General features: G+C 42.6%; 1 protein-coding gene across 3 annotated transcripts in view; it reads right to left on the reverse strand.

Annotated features, from left to right (window-relative positions):
• LOC125466193 (1-phosphatidylinositol 4,5-bisphosphate phosphodiesterase delta-3-like) overlaps positions 1-3,658 on the reverse strand; it is a 60,151-nt gene extending 56,493 nt beyond the window's left edge. For 2 of the 3 annotated variants that reach the window (XM_048560394.2, XM_048560397.2), the window contains exon 1: positions 3,224-3,658. In XM_048560394.2, coding sequence (XP_048416351.1) covers positions 3,224-3,305 — 82 coding nt within the window. In that variant the 5' untranslated portion in view covers positions 3,306-3,658. The remainder of the gene's footprint in view (positions 1-3,223) is intronic. The other variant, XM_048560395.2, reaches the window with a different exon arrangement.
• Between the last annotated feature and the right edge of the window lie 14,626 nt (positions 3,659-18,284).

The following is an 18,284-nucleotide window of genomic DNA, read 5'->3' on the forward strand; positions in this document are numbered from 1 at the left end:
ATGAGCATAAGAGATGACCTGTAGGAGCTTGCAATGTCCTGTTACTCCTAGCCTAATAGAAGACAGGGCAACTGCAGAAGATCTGCGGTCAGAGATGCTAATGACAACAATATCAATATCAGTTTCAAATGCTACTGTGGGGCATCACCACCATCTACATAAGGCCTTTACATTCTAAGGATCTTAAACTCTCAAATTTTGATTGCACCAAACAGAAACAAAGTCAAGAACACAAACTGAGTGAGCACAGGTGCAGCCTTACCAAATGAAAATGGAAGTTGGTGATTTAGGAATTGAATGTCAAAATTCAAGGGAATACTTTTGGATACGGCTCTTCAATTGCATACCATTTACAGACCAAGGACTCAAAGGGATGTGGGGATAAAGGGGGGAGAAAAGGCACTGAAGCAAATGATTAGTCACGAATGGCAGGCTCAGTGGGTTGAACCGCCTATTCCGACAGCTATATTGCATGGCACTCAATTCCTCATTGGTAAGCTGCTTTATGCTTATAAGACAAAGAACCAGTCTCCAAAACAGACATGTTTACTGTCTCATTATGACTCCACAACCATCAATAACAATGTCCCAAATCTAAATTAATCCAGGAAGTAACTTGCCTATTCTTCAGGAGCTGAACCAAAACCTATGGCTCAAGCATGCTGTCTGAGGTCATTGTGAAACGGTACCAAAGGAGAATAGCACCCCTTACATCATGTGAAATTATCTGAGGAACAAGCGGTGGTCATTCAGCCCTTCCACACCTTGAAGGTGTGATTGGCATCTTAAATCTCATTAATACCATTTCTTAATCCTGTTTTGCTCAATAATCTCAAATTTGAATTTTTCCAAACGACACCAGCCTCAATAGTTCTTTGCGGGGGGTGGGCAGAACATTGCAAAATACCACAACTCATTCTGTGAAGAAGAAATGCTTCCTTACATCTTTCCTGAATGACCCAAATCTAATTTTAAGATTATGACCCCTGATTTTGGAATTACCCATCAGAGGAAATGGCTGTTTTTGTTTCAATTTGCCCTGACGTACCCTTTAATTATAAAGCACCACAGTTTAGGAATTGAATGTCAAAATTCAAGGGAATACTTTTACCTTTAATTATAAAGCACCACAATTAGATCACCCCTTAATCTTCTGGACACAAGGGAACCAGAGTCAATGCAAAATGTTTTCAATGTCACCTCCTTAATGCTGGGATGGTTGCAGTGAATCTGTGTGGCATTCTCACCAGAGTTAATAAGGCCTTCCTGAAGGCCAGTGCCCAGAACTGAATATTGTGTTCTGAATCAAGTCTAACTAGTGCTTCATGAATTGGATCAGAAGCTCCACTCTGCCACATCCTAGCCCCAGAGAGAAAGGCCAACATTCCAGTGGCTTAGAAAGCCATTTTTGCCACTATCTACTGACTTTCATAGACAGAATATGATGCAGTGGCTTTCAGTTTAAAGTGTTTTTTGTTCACTGGCTTTACCTTTTATGCTCCATACATTAATGTAGGACATAAAACTCACAGCATGGAGAGCATTCATTCAGCCAACTGGTGCACAGTGTTTGTGTACATCACAAGGCTCCCTTCACCATAAGTCATCCCATTCTAGCAAGATATCATTTGATTACTTTCTCTAGAAATCATTTCAAATCTTCCAGATGGTAACCAGGACTAAATTCTCCCCACTTCTGGATGAAGAGTTTGTTCCCGCATTCCATTCTGGATTTATTTTGTGCACATTGCCCCAAAACCTGTTCCCCACAGCTATTGTCTCAAATCCCTTCATGATTTGAAAGGTATTGATTGGCCCATGCTGCAGAAAGAAATCCCAGTCTTTTCAAGCTTTCCAGTTGTTCTAATTTCGCAAAAAAATTCCTACAATATTTTTAATACCTTTTACAGTGTCTCTGTACTGTATTTTATTTGCAATGTGGGAACTAGGAGCACTCACAGCACTTGGGGAAAGCAATGACTGCTACCCTGCCCTTTCGCCCAGACGCAATTTTTTTTCACATTTTAACTTCATATTTTTATTACTCCTGTCAGATTTGAATCAGTGGTAATGTAATAGTCCCAGACTATTTATCTAGAAGTGCAGGTTAGTGCCCTGTGAGTAGGGTTCAAATCCCAGTTACTGTGGTAACTGGTTGAATTTACATTTAATTAAGAAATCTGGAATATAAAGCTAATAGTGTCTATAACTGTCATAGAAAGTTCACTAGTGTCCTTTCGGGAAGGAAATCTGCCATCCTTACCTGGTCTGACCTACATATGACTCCAGACCCACAGCAATGTGGTTGATTCTTAACTGGCCCATAAAGTGACCTAGCAACCCTCTCGGTTCAAGGGCCAATTTGGGATGGGTAGCAAATGCACACATCTCATGGATGAATTTGCTCATTTTCTCTGAACCTGAGAAAATGATATTAATTCTATTTGACAATCTAAACTTTACTTTTGTCACCTTTCTAATCTTAATTTATTTTCACTTATTTTGTATAAAACCCTCTCTGTGATTGGCTCATTGTCCTTGGCACTGCCCCCTTCTCCCCCCCCCCCCGGTGGTGGTGGTGATGGAGAAATAGGAGACTTATTTGTTGAGCTGAATCCTGACACTATTAAAAGGTGGTGACATTCTCCTCCGTTCAGCATTTTACCACACACTCCATTCACTCTCAGGACAGTGTAACTAGAATCATTGCTGGTTGGGACGCGAAGAGGCTTCAAATCTTGGTAGCAAGATGAGGGGAGGGAGCGAAGGCATTCCTGCTCAGCATCCACATTAAACACTAATCCCCGGGGCACAGATTTCTCTTTATGCTGGCCTGCAGCCCAAAGATTTCACCCACACACACCACTGAGCCAACAGCTAACACTGCCTAGACAGAGACATTCCGACTTGATGCTCTCGAAACAGTTCAGGAGAATGCATTTAGGCAGCGCCCCTTCATACCTCGCGGGCGTTCCCAGTGGACTTTATCCTGACTAAGTACACAGCGATTCTCGGCTAAACTCTCAGAAATGTTGGCGTTCCCGACACAGGTAGGACATCGTGGTCACAAACTGGACTAGGAGCTCGCTCCGAATGCAAAGGTTTTTGGAAACGGACACAATCTGTGTTTAATCGGTGCCCCTGGCCCCCGCCAGTTATTCCTGGTCGGACACATTCCTGTCCTTCCCTCAACAAATGCCCACTCTGCCCATCCCGTCCTTACCGACTTTCCTGAAGGCTTTCAGAGCGAGTTTATTGTGATCCGGCGCCGAGAGCTCCGTGCCCCTGGATCTGGTGCCGATCATGGTCTGCTTTGTCCCCGCCGCCTTTCTGCTCACTCCCGGGGATTGCTGAGCTCCGAGCCTGGGACACAGAGCCGGCCTCTACCGGCCTGGGATGGGCTGCAGTCTCTGTCTGTCTGTCTGTCTGTATGTTCACGCCTTGCTGGCCCCTGGCTCGGTTCCTGCAGCTTGAGAACTTTCTCTCTGCTCAGTATCTAGCTACCCTGCCCTTCCACACACTCTCCTCCCCTTCGCCTGAAGCTGGAGCCTGGCTTCAGCTTCTTCTCGCTGACCCTTCGTTTATAATCCAGGAATTCAACTCATGTGACTTTCACCCTCTATATAAGGAAAGGGGTCGTTGTCAAACGTGGTAAAACTGGAAGGAAATGTTAATGAGTCCCGTTTTACTCCTTTAATTACTGAATGCTGTCATTCACTCAGGAATGTGAAGGGCAGCTCATTGGCCGGATGCCAAGTCAATATTTTCATTCGTGTTTAAGCCGTCGTCTAGTGCCCAAAGCCTCCCTGGTTGGTGCCCTCTTCACTTTACTTACCTCAAAGCAGTTACTGTGGCCAGTGAAAATTACCTCTTTTGCTTTTCATAAGTTGCCTTGCTCGATAGCTTATTGTGTCCTTTTTGAATTTGGTAGTCTTCTGAATTTAAATTTCTCAACTATAGCGAGAAGACTGTGAACAGTTCTGGGCCCTTTATGTCAGGAAACTGGCGTCGTCCCCCCCGGAAGATTCACAAGGCAGTGCCAACTGAGGAGCATAGTCATTGAATCACAGAATTGTTACCTCCAACTCATCATGAAGTGTGCAAGATTCTTTGCAGATTTGACAGGATTAATGCAGAAAAGTTGTTTCTATTACAGGAGGTCTGGGACCAGAGGGCATAATCTCAAATTACTGAGTCACCTGTTTAAAACAGAAATGAGGAGGAATTTCTTCTCGCAGACTGTAGTGAAACTGTAGAATTCTTTACCACAGAGGGCTGTCAAGATTAGGTCATTTAGTAATTTAAGACTGAGATAGTGAAATTATTAAAGAGAGAGCTCAGAAGAGCCAGGAGGAGACATGAGAAGTTGTTGGCGGATAGGATCAGGGTAAACCCTAAGGCTTTCTATAGGTATTTAAGAAATAAAAGAATGACGAAAGTAAGATTAGGCCCAATCAAGGATAGTAGTGGTAAGTTGTGTGTGGAGTCAGAGGAGATAGGGGAAGCGCTAAATGAATATTTTTCAACAGTATTCACTCTAGAAAATGACAGTGTGGTTGAGGAGAATACTGAGATACAGGCTACTAGACTAAGTGGCATTGAGGTTCACAAGGAAGAGGTATTAGAAATCCTACAGAGGGTGAAGATAGATAAGTCCTCTGGGCCGGATGGGATTTATCCTCGGATCCTCTGGAAAGCCAGGGAGGAGATTGCCGAGCCTTTGGCATTGATCTTTAACTCGTTATTGTCTACAGGAATAGTGCCAGATGACTGGAGGATAGCAAATGTGGTTCCCGTGTTCAAGAAGGGGAGTAGAGACCACCCTGGTAATTATAGACCAGTGAGCCTTACCTCACTTGTTGGTAAAGTGTTGGAAAAGGTTATAAGGGAGAGGATTTATAATCATCTAGAAAAGAATAAATTGATTAGGGATAGTCAGCACAGTTTTGTGAAGGGGAGGTCGTGCCTCACAAACCTCATTGAGTTCTTTGAGAAGGTGACCAAACAGGTAGATGAGAGTAAACCAATTGATGTGGTATATATGGATTTCAGCAAGGCGTTCGATAAGGTTCCCCACAGTAGGCTATTGTACAAAATGCGGAGGAATGGAATTGTGGGAGATATAGCAGTTTGGATCAGAAATTGGTTTGCTGAAAGAAGACAGAGGGTGGTAGTTGACGGGAAATGTTCATCCTGGAGACCAGTTACTAATGGTGTACCGCAAAAGTCAGTGTTGGGTCCACTGCTGTTTGTCATTTTTATAAATGACCTGGATGAGGGCATAGAAGGATGGGTTAGTAAATTTGCAGACGACACTAAGGTTGGTGGAGTTGTGGATAGTGATGAAGGATGCTGTAGGTTGCAGAGAGACATAGATAAGCTGCAGAGCTGGGCTGAGAGGTGGCAAATGGAGTTTAATGCAGACAAGTGTGAAGCTGTGAGGTGATGCACTTTGGTAGGAGTAACCAGAAGGCAAAGTACAGGGCTAATGGTAAGATTCTTAGCATTGTAGATGAGCAGAGAGATCTCGGTGTCCATGTACACAGATCCTTGAAAGTTGCCACCCAGGTTGACAGGGCTGTTAAGAAGGCATACAGTGTTTTAGCTTTTATTAATAGAGGGATCGAGTTCCGGAACCAAGAGGTTATGGTGAAGCTGTACAAAACTCTGGTGCGGCCGCACTTGGAGTATTGCGTACAGTTCTGGTCACCGCATTATAAAAAGGATGTGGAAGCTTTGGAAAGCGTGCAGAGGAGATTTACAAGGATGTTGCCTGGTATGGAGGGAAGGTCTTATGCGGAAAGGCTGAGGGACTTGAGGCTGTTTTCATTAGAGAGAAGAAGGTTGAGAGGTGACTTAATTGAAACATAAAATAGTCAGAGGGTTAGATCGGGTGGATAGGGAGAGCCTTTTTCCTAGGATGGTGACGGCGAGCACGAGGGGGCATACCTTTAAATTGAGGGGTGAAAGATATAGGACAGATGTCAGAGGTAGTTTCTTTACTCAGAGAGTAGTAAGGGAATGGAACGCTTTGCCTGCAACGGTAATGGATTCGCCAACTTTAGGTACATTTAAGTCGTCATTGGACATCATATGGATGTACATGGAATAGTGTAGGTTAGATGGGCTTGAGATCGGTATGACAGGTCCGCACAACATTGAGGGCCAAAGGGCCTGCACTGTGCTGTAATGTTCTATGTTCTAATAGGAAGCGAATCAAGAAAAAGTGGATCTGAAAATGATCAGATCAAATGTGACCTCATTTGAGTGGTGAGCAGAGTCAATGGGCCAAATGGCCGACATGTGCTGCTACATTTTATGGCCTTGCGATGTTTCAGTCCCAAAAGCGCAGGACCAAAAGCTATCATTTTGTGTCTCCTGTTAGTAGTGCTTAAGAGCAAGGCAGGTTTAGAGTGAGATTTGGAACAGAAGTGGGTGTTGTGTGAGAAGCTGGTTTCAGTAGTAGGAGTTTTAGTAGCCAAAAGAACAGATGGAAAATGAAAAACAGAGAGGTAAGAATTTTTGTTTCACTCTGAAAGTTAAGATGACAAACTGGAGAAAATTTTTAATAATAATTTTCAAAGGAAAATTAACTATTTTGTAGGTCTAAACATGATGTGGAGGTGCTGGTACTGGACTGGGGTGAACAAGGTCAAAAGTCAAGGTTATAGTCTGACAGGTTTATTTGAAATCACACAAGCTTTCAGTGCAATGCTCCTTCATCAGATGAGATCTGTGTGTATAAACAGGAAAAGTATTGGTTTTTCTCAGGTTTTGCCTCCACACTGAGACTGCCAAAAGCAATCCCAGACATCACCGTCACTAGCATACCTTTCAAAGGACCAGGGCAGGCAACAGGGCTGATGCAATGCCCTAATTCAAAGTTCTGGCTTACGGTGACTTCAATTCAATGGCATTAGATAGAAGTAAATTATTAATAATTTTAAGAATGAATTCAGGACAAACTATTTTCCCCAAAGTGCGGTGAGATTATCAAACTGAATTGAGGTGAATAGCGTAGATATCATCATAGGGAAACTTGTTAAGCAAATGAGGGAGAAAGAAACTGAGTTATGGCGATAAAAGAGATTAATTAAAGTGGCAGGAAATTCATGCAAAGCCATTGATCTGCTGAACCTACTGATCCAGTTTCTATGCTGTAAATGCTAAGGGACTTTCATGTTAGTGTCTGATCTATAAATGCCCATGCCTGAACAAACTGTCTGGTGGGTTAGAAGTGTCTACTAATCATGTGCTTTAGATGTAAGGCATTTTGAAAATTTGGCATATATTTGCTGCACATGAAACATATCCAGTTAATGAGCTGGGCGCATACTCCCGGAGGATTTACTAACAGGCTCTTCCTGATGACAGGAAATATAAGTTCACCCAAGAGCACACTCACTTTTACAGAACAAGAAGAGATACCTGGAGAAAGTTAAGCAATGGACAGATTTCCAGCACTTCTCATTGTATAGAATTCCATTTGATCAACCCCCTTCCCAAATCCTGTGTTGAATTCTGATAAGATAATTCTTTTCCAATTCATTCCAGTTGTCTAGAATTCAAATGGATCAGAATTTGGAGGATCAGAAGGAATTGAACGAGCTTAATGCCACTATGAGCGGGTCAACAATGCCAGAAGGACACTGCATTGGATGTGTAGTCAGAGAAGAGGTATCCCATTCCTCCTCCCAGAGAAATTAAGTCTGGGAGCATTGAGAATGGTTCTCCTGAAAAGAAGCTCCTTTAAAAGGAAGAGCCTCATCTTCAATGGTTCTCCTTGTTGTAGATTCTGAACTTGCACCCTTCATTGAGCCAAGCAGCATTCAGTGTTACACTGGGTCTTACTGAAGTGAAGAAGTGAGAATCCATGTAAAGAGAATCTACACCCTTAATTCTGTGTTAATGCTTAGAGAAACCAGAGGTCCTGAGAGACTCCCAGTAAAGGACAATTCCAATATTTCTTGGTCTGGTCCTCTTACAGTGCCTTTACATGCACCAGTAATTTCAGAAATCCAGTTGATTTGTTCTGACATTTTGACATTCGATGGAGTATCTTTATTAACTAAAACTATAATGAAACAATGAATATATTGGTAAATGGACTGTGACCCAATTTATAACAGTCACGATCAAGGGCAAATTGTTCAGTTCTCAGTTCCATAATTCAGAACTGTTTAGCCAACTCCTATGTCCCTGAAAGAATCTCACAATGGAGTGAGAGATTATTCAGTTGACCAAAGCACCTGATGTTTTTACTGGAGCAATCATTGTAGACAGGTTACATCTAATTCTTGGTCAACACATGGATTTTTTAAAATGGAGAAAGCCATTAGCAGAGGAAAACTCAAGGTTGGGATGAGTTGAAAATTAGGAACTTAATAGAAAATCAAGAGACTGGCTGACTACCAGTCAATAACAATTCCAATGCTCTCCTAATTAGCTATTTCCCACCCTCCATAGGACTGAGATAAATCCCACTGTCTCTGGCCGAAATCCCAGTCAAGCTCGGTTCATTGACCTATACTGAGTCCCAGTCCACCAACATCTCAATTCTCTTATCAATGACCTTGAACCTATCTCTGTAATGTCCCCCAACCACACTCCTCTCTGAGAATTCTGTGTTCCTTCACTTGTGGCTTTTGATTCAGTCCCTGTGTCTTTGATCCACCCCACCAGTGGAAACAGTCAGCTGACTTGGTTCTAACCTCTGCAATTCTCTCCCAAAATCCTTTTGTTTCTCTGCAGCTGTCACTGTTTTATAAAGCTCCTTAAAACCTACTTCTTTCCCAAACATTTGGTCACCTGGCGTCATAACTCTGTCAACTTTGACCTTATTGAATTCCTGTGGAGAATTTGAACCATCATATTAGATGTAAGACATTGTTTTTAAACCCAAACTTTGAATACCCAGCCCAGCTTAACACTGCCCTTAATGTAATACAGCTGGTTCCTTTTAACTTTAAACCCATTTTGAAGGCAGCACAGTAAGATACAGCATATTTCATAATGAGTTACAGTGTCATTCTCAGTGGATACACTTTGGCTCTCATTGGGTACAATGTGACTCTAATGATGTACATCATTACTCACAAGGATTACAATGTGATTCTCAGAGGGGTACAGCATGATGCTCAGGGATTACAATGTGATAGTCAGAGATGGGGGGGGGTACAATGTGACTCAAACAGGTACAGCATGACTCACAGTGAGATGCAGCATCACTCTCAGTGGGGTGCAGTGTGACTCTCAATTCATACAAAATAGCTCTCAGTGGGTACAATGTGGTTCCCAGTGAGATATGGCATAGCACATGGAGGGGTACAATGTCACCCTCAGTGGGGTGCTGAATAACTCTTAGTGGTTAAAATGTGATACATTGTGGGGCATATTGTGAATCATGATGGTGTGCAACATAATTCGTGGGGTGGTAGAGCATGACTTTGCAGGTGCAGTGTGATACTCAATGGGTACAACTTGTGTCACAGTGAGTACACTGTGACAGTCAGTGAGTACAGTGTGACTCCCAGTGTTTCACAGCATTAACTTGTCTTGTTGCTTATGTGGAAATTGCTGCATAGACCAGATGATGTAATTAAAGAGAAAGGCATCTGCTGCAGAGGAGTACGTTATTAAATGTTCCTTTTATGTTGCAACTGGATTTAGCAGGACGATTAGACTCAGTTGGAAAAACACAGACAGATTGAATAAAGCCTCCTGTTTCAGCTTTGAGCTGATCCTTCAGTGAAGATGGTCAGTGAAATTTCACTGATTGGACACCCCATGTATCTATGAAATTGGCGAGGATCGATTTTATGTTTTGAAGAAGAGCCCTGACCCGAAGTGTCAAATTTTCCTGCTCCCCGATGCTGCTTGGCCCGCTGTGTTCATCTGGCTTCACACCGTGTTATCTCGGTTTTATGTTGTTACTTTTTACATTTTTGCCTGCATCTTTAAAGCAAATTATAGTCAGAATTTAAAATTGAGAGATTTTCTGTGATTCTGGACACAGTTGTAGTTACACATTAAAAAGTTAAACCTTACTTGTTTATTGTGGTTAGGTCAGTACTTCAGCAGGCCTCATAGCTTTTGGTTGACTCCCGTTTCATGTCAATGACAAGTCCTGATTCCTTGACCCCTTGTTGGATCAAGGTCTTCAGGTACCGCAAGTTCAGTGATACCAAAGAGTGAATGTTAGCAAACTCTGTAACTGCAGTGTACGCCACCAATAGTCTAATTTTGTTCTTGTTCAATGTCTGCATCCATTTTCCAGTCAAATTCACTGTGTATTAATCAGGAGCTGGAACTCAAGGAAATTTATGTCGGTTCTGACTTAAATGTGAGGAACCTCTGGTTGATATCACTGGAGAACAGGTCTTGGAGATCAAATACGCAAGGGTTTGTCCTGTGTGTTGTGGGTGAACATAGAACATAGAGCAGTACAGCACAGAACAGGCCCTTCAGCCCACAATGTTGTGCCGACCATTGATCCTCATGTATGCACCCTCAAATTTCTGTGACCATATACATGTCCAGCAGTCTCTTAAATGACCCCAATGACCTTGCTTCCACAACTGCTGCTGGCAACGCATTCCATGCTCTGTGAGTTTGGTGATTATCTTTAACGGTGATAAAGCCACTGTCGAACAGGCCACAATGTGCTTATTAAGCCTCTTGCAGACATAGCAAAATCTTAAGAAATCTGTGATTATGGTGGCTTGGAGGAAATGGCTTGGAGCAATGGCCTAGTGGTATTATCATTGGACTGTTAATCCAGAGACCCAGATAATGTTCTGGGGATCTGGGTTCAAACCCCACCATGCCTGATGGGTAGCTAGTTGAATTTAAATGCAATATTCAAAAAAGAAAATCTGGAATTATGAGTCCTCTAATGCTGACCACAAATCCATTATTGATTATTGTGGGAAAAACCCATTTGGTTCACTAATATCCTGAAGGGAATGAAGCTACCATTGTTCCCTGGTCTGGCCTACATGTGTTTCCAGACCAACAGCAATGTGGTTGCCTTCTGGGCAATAAATGCTGCCCTAGCCAATGATGCCCTTGTCCTGTGAATGAAAAAAAAATTAAAAGACATCATAAAAATAGTATTTTTGAGAACCACTGTTTTGCTGTGAAAGCAGAATTTGAGTTGGATCACATCCTAGTGCAAGAAAGCTAGGGGATTGGAACACTGCAGCAGTAGTTCACCTTCAAAGCTTATACAGCAAATATCGACAGTCTCCAGCCTTAGCCTCTCTCTTCTCTTATTTCCTACTGCTGCAATGTACATCCTACTAATTTGTCACAGTTTCCTCCATTTAATCTGATGTTCTCACATTAATCTAGAGCCAGGTTTTGCCACGTCCAGATTCAGCTGGGTTAACCAGTAGAGCATAGAACATTACAGTGCAGTACAGGCCCTTCGGCCCTCGATGTTGCGCTGACCTGTGAAACCAAACTGAAGCCCATCCAACCTACACTATTCCATTATCATCCATATGTTTATCCAATGACCATTTAAATGCCCTTAACTTTGACTCTCTCACCAGTTTCTCCAGATCACAGCAAAATGATCTGGTCTTCAGTTTTCTGGAACACTCCATTGTGATGTACTCTACCGGAGACAGTAAATAGTCGAATTAAGCTGCACATTACAGACAGGCTTAAAGGCAAGACCTCAGCAAGCTTCAGCACATCATCCTGACAGCTCCCTTAAGAATAAATCTCTGCCAGTATCAAAAGGAAACTGAAATCTACAAAACTGGCTTTTGGACAGCAATTTTTTGAGGAATGTAGGGAGAACCATGAACATATGAAGATGGAACAAGAGTAGGCCCTTCAGCCCACCAAGCCTGCTCTGCCATTCAGTCTGATCATGGCTGATTGGATTTTAACATCGACTCCACATTCCTGCGTATCTCCTGATAACCTTTCATCCCCTTAGTCATCAAGAATCTATTGACTTCTGGCTTAAAAATATTTCAGGATTCTGCATCTCTTGCATTTTGAGGGATGGCATTCCAAAGACACAGAAATCTCTGAGATGTTTTTTCCTTTACCTAGTGTTAAAGGGGTGCCCCATTATTTTTAAGTTTGACCCCCTAGTTCCAGATTGTCCCACGAGGAAACATTGACAAAAGAATCTACGAAAAGATGATGCCAGTTAACCCTACTCTCTTGTTTGTTCCATAGCCTTGAAAATATTTCCCTTCTGAAGTGTTTATCCAATTCCACCTCACAAGTTATTATTGAATCTGCTTCCTCATCCTTTCAGACAACACATTCTACATTACAGCACAATGCATAAAAACATTATCCCATCTCACACCCAATCCTTTAACAAAACACAATCAAATCCCAAGACCCCAATCATTTTCATCTTGCTGTGTTAAATATGGACAACTTGGTTCAACTGAATCTCTTAACCAATATAAAGAGTGTAGGGGCATTCTTAAGAGACAAATCAGGAAGGCAAAGAGGGGATGTGAGATATGTTTAAGGATAATCCAGAAAGATCCTACAAATACATTGAGAGCAAGAGGGTAAATAGACAGATGATAAGGCCTCTTAAAGATCAAGGACATCATCTTTGTGTTGAACCCTAAGAGTTGGGCGAGATACTAAATGAATATTTCATGTCCGTTTTTACTCTGGAGAAAGAAATGGAGTCTAGACAGTGCAGAGAAATAAACTTTGATGTTTTAAAAACAGTTCACATTACAGAAGAGGAAGTTTGGCAGGTCTTAGAAAATATAAAGGTGGATAAATCTCCGGGACTAGATCTAATGTATCCTCGAACATTGTGGAAGTAAAGGAAGAAATTACAAAAGCCCTTGAAGATATTTTATATCATCTATAACTACAGGTTGGGTGCCCAATGACTGAAGGGTGGCTAATATTGTACCTTTGTTTAAGAAATGTTGTAGGGGTAACTGGGAAGCTATAGACTTATGACTCTGGTTTTTGCTGTGGGTAAATTGTTGGAGGTGATTATAAAATATAGGATTTATGGACATTTAGAGAGGCAAAAATTGATTAGAGATAGTCAGCATGGTTAAGTGTGAGGAAAGTCATGTCCCACAAGCTTGATTGAGTTTTTTGAGGAAGTTACCAAAAAGATTGATGATGACAGAGCAGTAGATGTTGTTTATTTAAATTTTACTACAGCCTTTGACAAGGTTCTGCATGGTAGACTAATTAGTAAAGTTAGGTTGCATGGGATTCAGGGTGAGCTTGCCAATTGGATACATAATTGCCTCAACGGCAGGAGACAGAGAATAATGGTGGAGGGTTGCTTTTCGGACCAGAGGACTGTGACCAGCGGTGTTCCACAGGGTTTGGTTCCGGGTCTTGTTTTGTTTGTCATTTATATAAATGATTTAGATGAGAATGTAGAAGGCATGGTTCGTAAGTTTGCAGATGACACCAAAATTGTTGGCGTAGGGGACAGTGAAGAAGATTTTCTAAGATTACAAGGGGATCTTGATCAAATGGGTCAATGGGCTGAAAAATAGCAGATGGAGTTCAATCTGGATAAATGTGAGATATTGTATTTTGGTATAACAAACTAGCATAGGGCTTATACAATTAATGGTAGGGCCTTGGGTAGTGTTGTAGAACAAAGGGACCTAGGGGTGCAGTTACATAACTCTTTATGGTTTGCATTACATAAAGACAGGATGGTTAAAAAGGCATTTTGCGTGCTTGCCTTCATTGCTCAATCCTTCGAGTATAGGAATTGGGATGTTATGTTGAGGTTATACAGGTTGTTGGCGAGGCCTCTTCTGCAATTCTGTGCCCAGTTCTAGTTACCCAGCTATAGGAAGGATAATATCAATCTGCAGAGTGTTCAGAAGAGATTTTTCAGGATATTGCCAGGTATGAAGATTTGAGTTGTAAGAGCGATAGTAGGAACTGCAGATGCTGGAGAATCTGAGATAACAAGGTGTAGAGCTGCATGATCACACCAGGCCAAGAGCAGGAAGAACGTTCTGAAGAAGGGTCTAGGCCCGAAACGTCAGCCTTCCTGCTCTTCTGATGCTACTTGGCCTGTTGTGTTCATCCAGCTGTACACCTTGTTATCTGAGTTTTAAGAGTGGCTGGATAGGCTGGGACTTGTTTCACTGGAGCGTAGGAGGTTGAGAGGTGATCTGATGGAAGTGTATAAAATAATGCGATGTTTAGATAGCGTTGCCTTTTCCCCATGATAGGGAATTTTGAGACAAGGGGGCACACTGGTAAGGTGAGAGAGAGATTTAAGAAAGAAATAAGAGGCTTTTTTTTATACAAAGGGTGGTTCACATGTGCCTCGGGCAACTGTCTGTGTGGAGTTTGCACATTCTCCCCATGTCTGCGTGGGTTTGAGGAAGTTGTGGATGCGAGTACAATTACAACGTTTAAAAGAGGCTTGAATGGATGTATGAATAAGAAGGCTTTGGCAGAATATGGGCCAGGAGCAGGCAGGTGGGACCAGTTTAGTTTGTGATTATGGTTGGCATGGACTTGTTGGACCAAAGGGTCTGTTTCCGTGTTGTATGACTCTGTGACAATGACTCTATGACTGTAAGGATGGACTGGCAACATGGCTCATCCTGTAATTGTCAATGTTATGCATTATCTCCAGCTTTGTATTCCATGGAATCAGAATATTTGTTAGTTTCGGGCGCAGACTTGTTGGTGTATGTGACCTACTAAAGAAGTTGTATAACTTGCTTTACAAGTTCCCAAATTGGAAATGATTTGGCAGAAGAGATACAAGTATTGCTGATACAATTTTTCTAAGACTGAATATGATTTATTTATATCATACATTCTTATGATTACATTAATTATGCTACCAAACTAGCAATCCAAACATCGATTCATTGACGGATGTTTAAAACAAACCAGACTGACTTTTATGTTCATCTGAAAGAAAGAAAACTTACAACAATAAGGTTGCTATCAATTGTGGTACAATTCTAACTCATTCGCTCATATAATTTAAAGAAACAGAGAACTATTCCACTTATGGGAGGTGCAAAACTGAAGTCCATTAATATAAAGGCCACTGAGAATTCAGGTGGGCATTCAGCAGAAACTTCTTTACCAAGGGAACAGTGATAATGTGGAATTCACTTGCTTGGGGACAAGTGAGATAAATCATTTAGAGCAGCATTTTTCCGATCATTTTTCTATCGTGGCCCCATTTTGAGGCTTGACAGCTGTGGTTTCGGGGACTTGAGAAGGAGATGACCTGTTAAAGCAAAGGGAGGGTGTTGGTGAAAGCTGCCTCAGAGCTTGTGACCCAAACATTCAGCTGGAAGGCCTGCCCATTGGGAAAACCTTCCTTGCATGTGTTGAAAGAGAGGCTACATAAACATGTGCAAGAAGTGGATAGTTCACATCAAATCAGTTTACATTGAAGTAAGTCGGGACGGAGAGGAATTGGCTTGAGTAGAACATAAATTTAGGGGTGGCACGGTGGCTCAGTGGTTAGCACTGCAGCCTCACAGCGCCAGGGACCCGGGTTTGATTCCAGCCTCGGGCAACTGTCTGTGTGGAGTTTGCACATTCTCCCCATGTCTGCGTGGGTTTCCTCTGGGTGCTCCGTTTTCCTCCCACAGTCCAAAGATGTGCAGGCTAGGTGGATCGGCCATGCTAAATTGCCTGTAGTGTTCAGGGGTGTGTGGGTTATAAGAGGATGGGTCTGGGTGTGATGCTTCAAGGGCGGTGTGGACTTTTTGGGCCGAAAGGCCTGTTTTCACACTGTAGGTAATCTAATAAATGGACTGGTCAGACCAAGACTGCTTTCTAACTCCGTTCAGCCTGCATGTAACTCGTCCCACTATCAAACGAAATGTAACAAATTGTTATTAAGGCCAATCAACACTTTTTCAAAGAAAATTAGGGATGGTCAATAAATATTGACATTTCCCATGATGCTACAGGCTAGCAATGAACAATAACAGTTTACTGTTATGAATTTGCAATGATTGTCAAATTGTAATTGTAAAAACTGAGAAATTGCAACTTGCATCCTTTACATTCACCTTCATTGAACATGTGAGGTCATTAAACCTCCTACTGCATTGGCAGAGAATGAAAGAGGGTATTTTGTGGGGCCTGTAAGGGCAGGAAATGTAGTGGGCAGGATGGTTTAATCAGTTAGGAGTCAAAATTTGACTCTTCTGACAGCAGGTTGTGATGTAGAAAATAGGTCAATGGAGAGGCAATGGAGAGATCAATCTTCATGCCATCTAGTGGGGTCGTCTACTTGTAAAACACTTTCATGCAATGAATATTCAGTGTCTTACAATTATGTAAAATTAACCCCAACCTTAATCATTAAATCAATTACTCATGGGAATTTCATGTATCTGATTGACATCTTTTGTGCATTGCAGCCACAGGTAACAATTTTATTCTTTCATAAAATCCCTGCAGTGCAGGACGAGCCCATTCAGCCCATTGAGTCTGCACTGACTGTCCATATGACAACCCACCCAGACCCACCCCTTACCCTATCCCTGTGACCCCGTGTTACCATGGCTAACTCACCTAACCTACTCACCCTTGGACACTATGGGCAATTTAGCACGGCCAATCCATCTAACCTGCACATTTTTGGATTGTGGGAGTAAGCCAGAGCACCCAGAGGAAATCCACGCAGACACGGGGAGAATGTACACATTCCACACAGACAATGGCCCAAGTCTGGAATTGTACCTGGGTCCGTGCCACTAAGAGGCTGCAGTGCTAACTGTCGAGCCACCATGCCACCCACTTTTTTTAAAAATTCTGAGAGGTAATGGGAATGGAGGAGGAGAATGGCAGCTTGTGTGGAAGATTGGGAAAAGGAAGGGCAAAGTAGGGGTGAGAAGTTTCCGAGGGAGGACTGTGGGTAAGATCAGGAACATATAGGACTGAATTTGAAGGAGCCTGGTATCCATCTGGCAGAAGAAACATTCACTACCATAGAGGGAGTTTCATTTGATGGAGATGGAAGCAGTGGGGTGGAAGTGGGATTACCATCCAGCCAAAGGTTGGGACAATTGAAGCTCTCAATGGAGACTCGTAGGAATCTAAGAAGAAGGATAGTGCACCAAGGGTCTAGGATCAGAGGGAAGATGTTGACAGGCATAGGTGGAGGTTCAGAAAGGAGAGGTGTCACATCTAGCTGAAGGGTGACAGGCTGCAGCGTCATGAAAAGGGAGGATGATGGGTTATAGAGAAAAGGGGCAAAATCATACTGGGATGGCCAAGGTGATGGGGCCAAGCGTGAAAGTGGCAAGAGGAAGAGGGAATTGGTTTGAGCACAAACCTTACAATTTCTCAATGTCTCCAAAGACACAGCGATGCCAGGATTGAAGTTGAACTGGGAGGAACCTAGTGTGTGTAGTGGCAAGGGCAAGGCTGTGGAGCTTCACATTCATTGCTTATCTCCCTTGAGTCATCAACTGCAGTGCTGTGACCATTCAACATCACTGCGATTAGCCAGCAGCTCTTGTGAAGTACACAAGCTTTCACTATTTGAGTGTGCACACAGAGGCAAGGAATCATACGTGTCTGTGCTTATTTTTCAGGGAGCACTCCCCACTTGGACATTTTGTGTAAGTTGCAGGTTCTGGACCACTTGCAGGCTCTAGCCTAGGTTGCTGGCTGAATGACACAAAGGGCTAGCAGTTCCAGACCTGGTTTATGACACCAATGAAGCATCCCAACAACGCAGCACAAGAGTGCTACAATGCAGCTCAAATCTCTACCAGGGCTATCACTGGACAACCATGGCCATATTGAAAATGCACTTCTGTTGCCTTGACTCGTCAAAGTGACAGAGAATCATGGTCGTCCATGCACTGAACATTGTAACTGAACAACACCAGGAAGTGTTCCAAAGGGTTGAGTAGAGGAACAGCGCTGCTCCTCAGATATACCTGAGGAGGAGTGCATGAAAAAAAACAAAGAACTGCAGATGCTGGAAATCAGAAACAAAATCAGAAATTGCTAGAAAATCTCAACAAGTCTGGCAGCATCTGTGGAGAGAAAGTAGTGTTAATGTTTTGGGCCCAGTGACCATTCTTCAGAACTGAAGTTCTGTTCAGTATTTCTAGCACTTTCTGTTTTTGTACAAGGGCATGAATATGCACGAGCCTTTTTGGATCCTGGGCCATGGAGAGAAGTACAGGGATACCTGGGACAAAAGGGGATGGTCTAGTGATATTACCATTGGACTGTTAATGCAGACCCCAGGGAATGTTCTGCGTACTTGGGTTCAAATTCCACGACAGTAGATAGTG

This window comes from Stegostoma tigrinum, chromosome 31, assembly GCF_030684315.1.
Source record: "Stegostoma tigrinum isolate sSteTig4 chromosome 31, sSteTig4.hap1, whole genome shotgun sequence".
Classification (NCBI taxonomy): domain Eukaryota; kingdom Metazoa; phylum Chordata; class Chondrichthyes; order Orectolobiformes; family Stegostomatidae; genus Stegostoma; species Stegostoma tigrinum.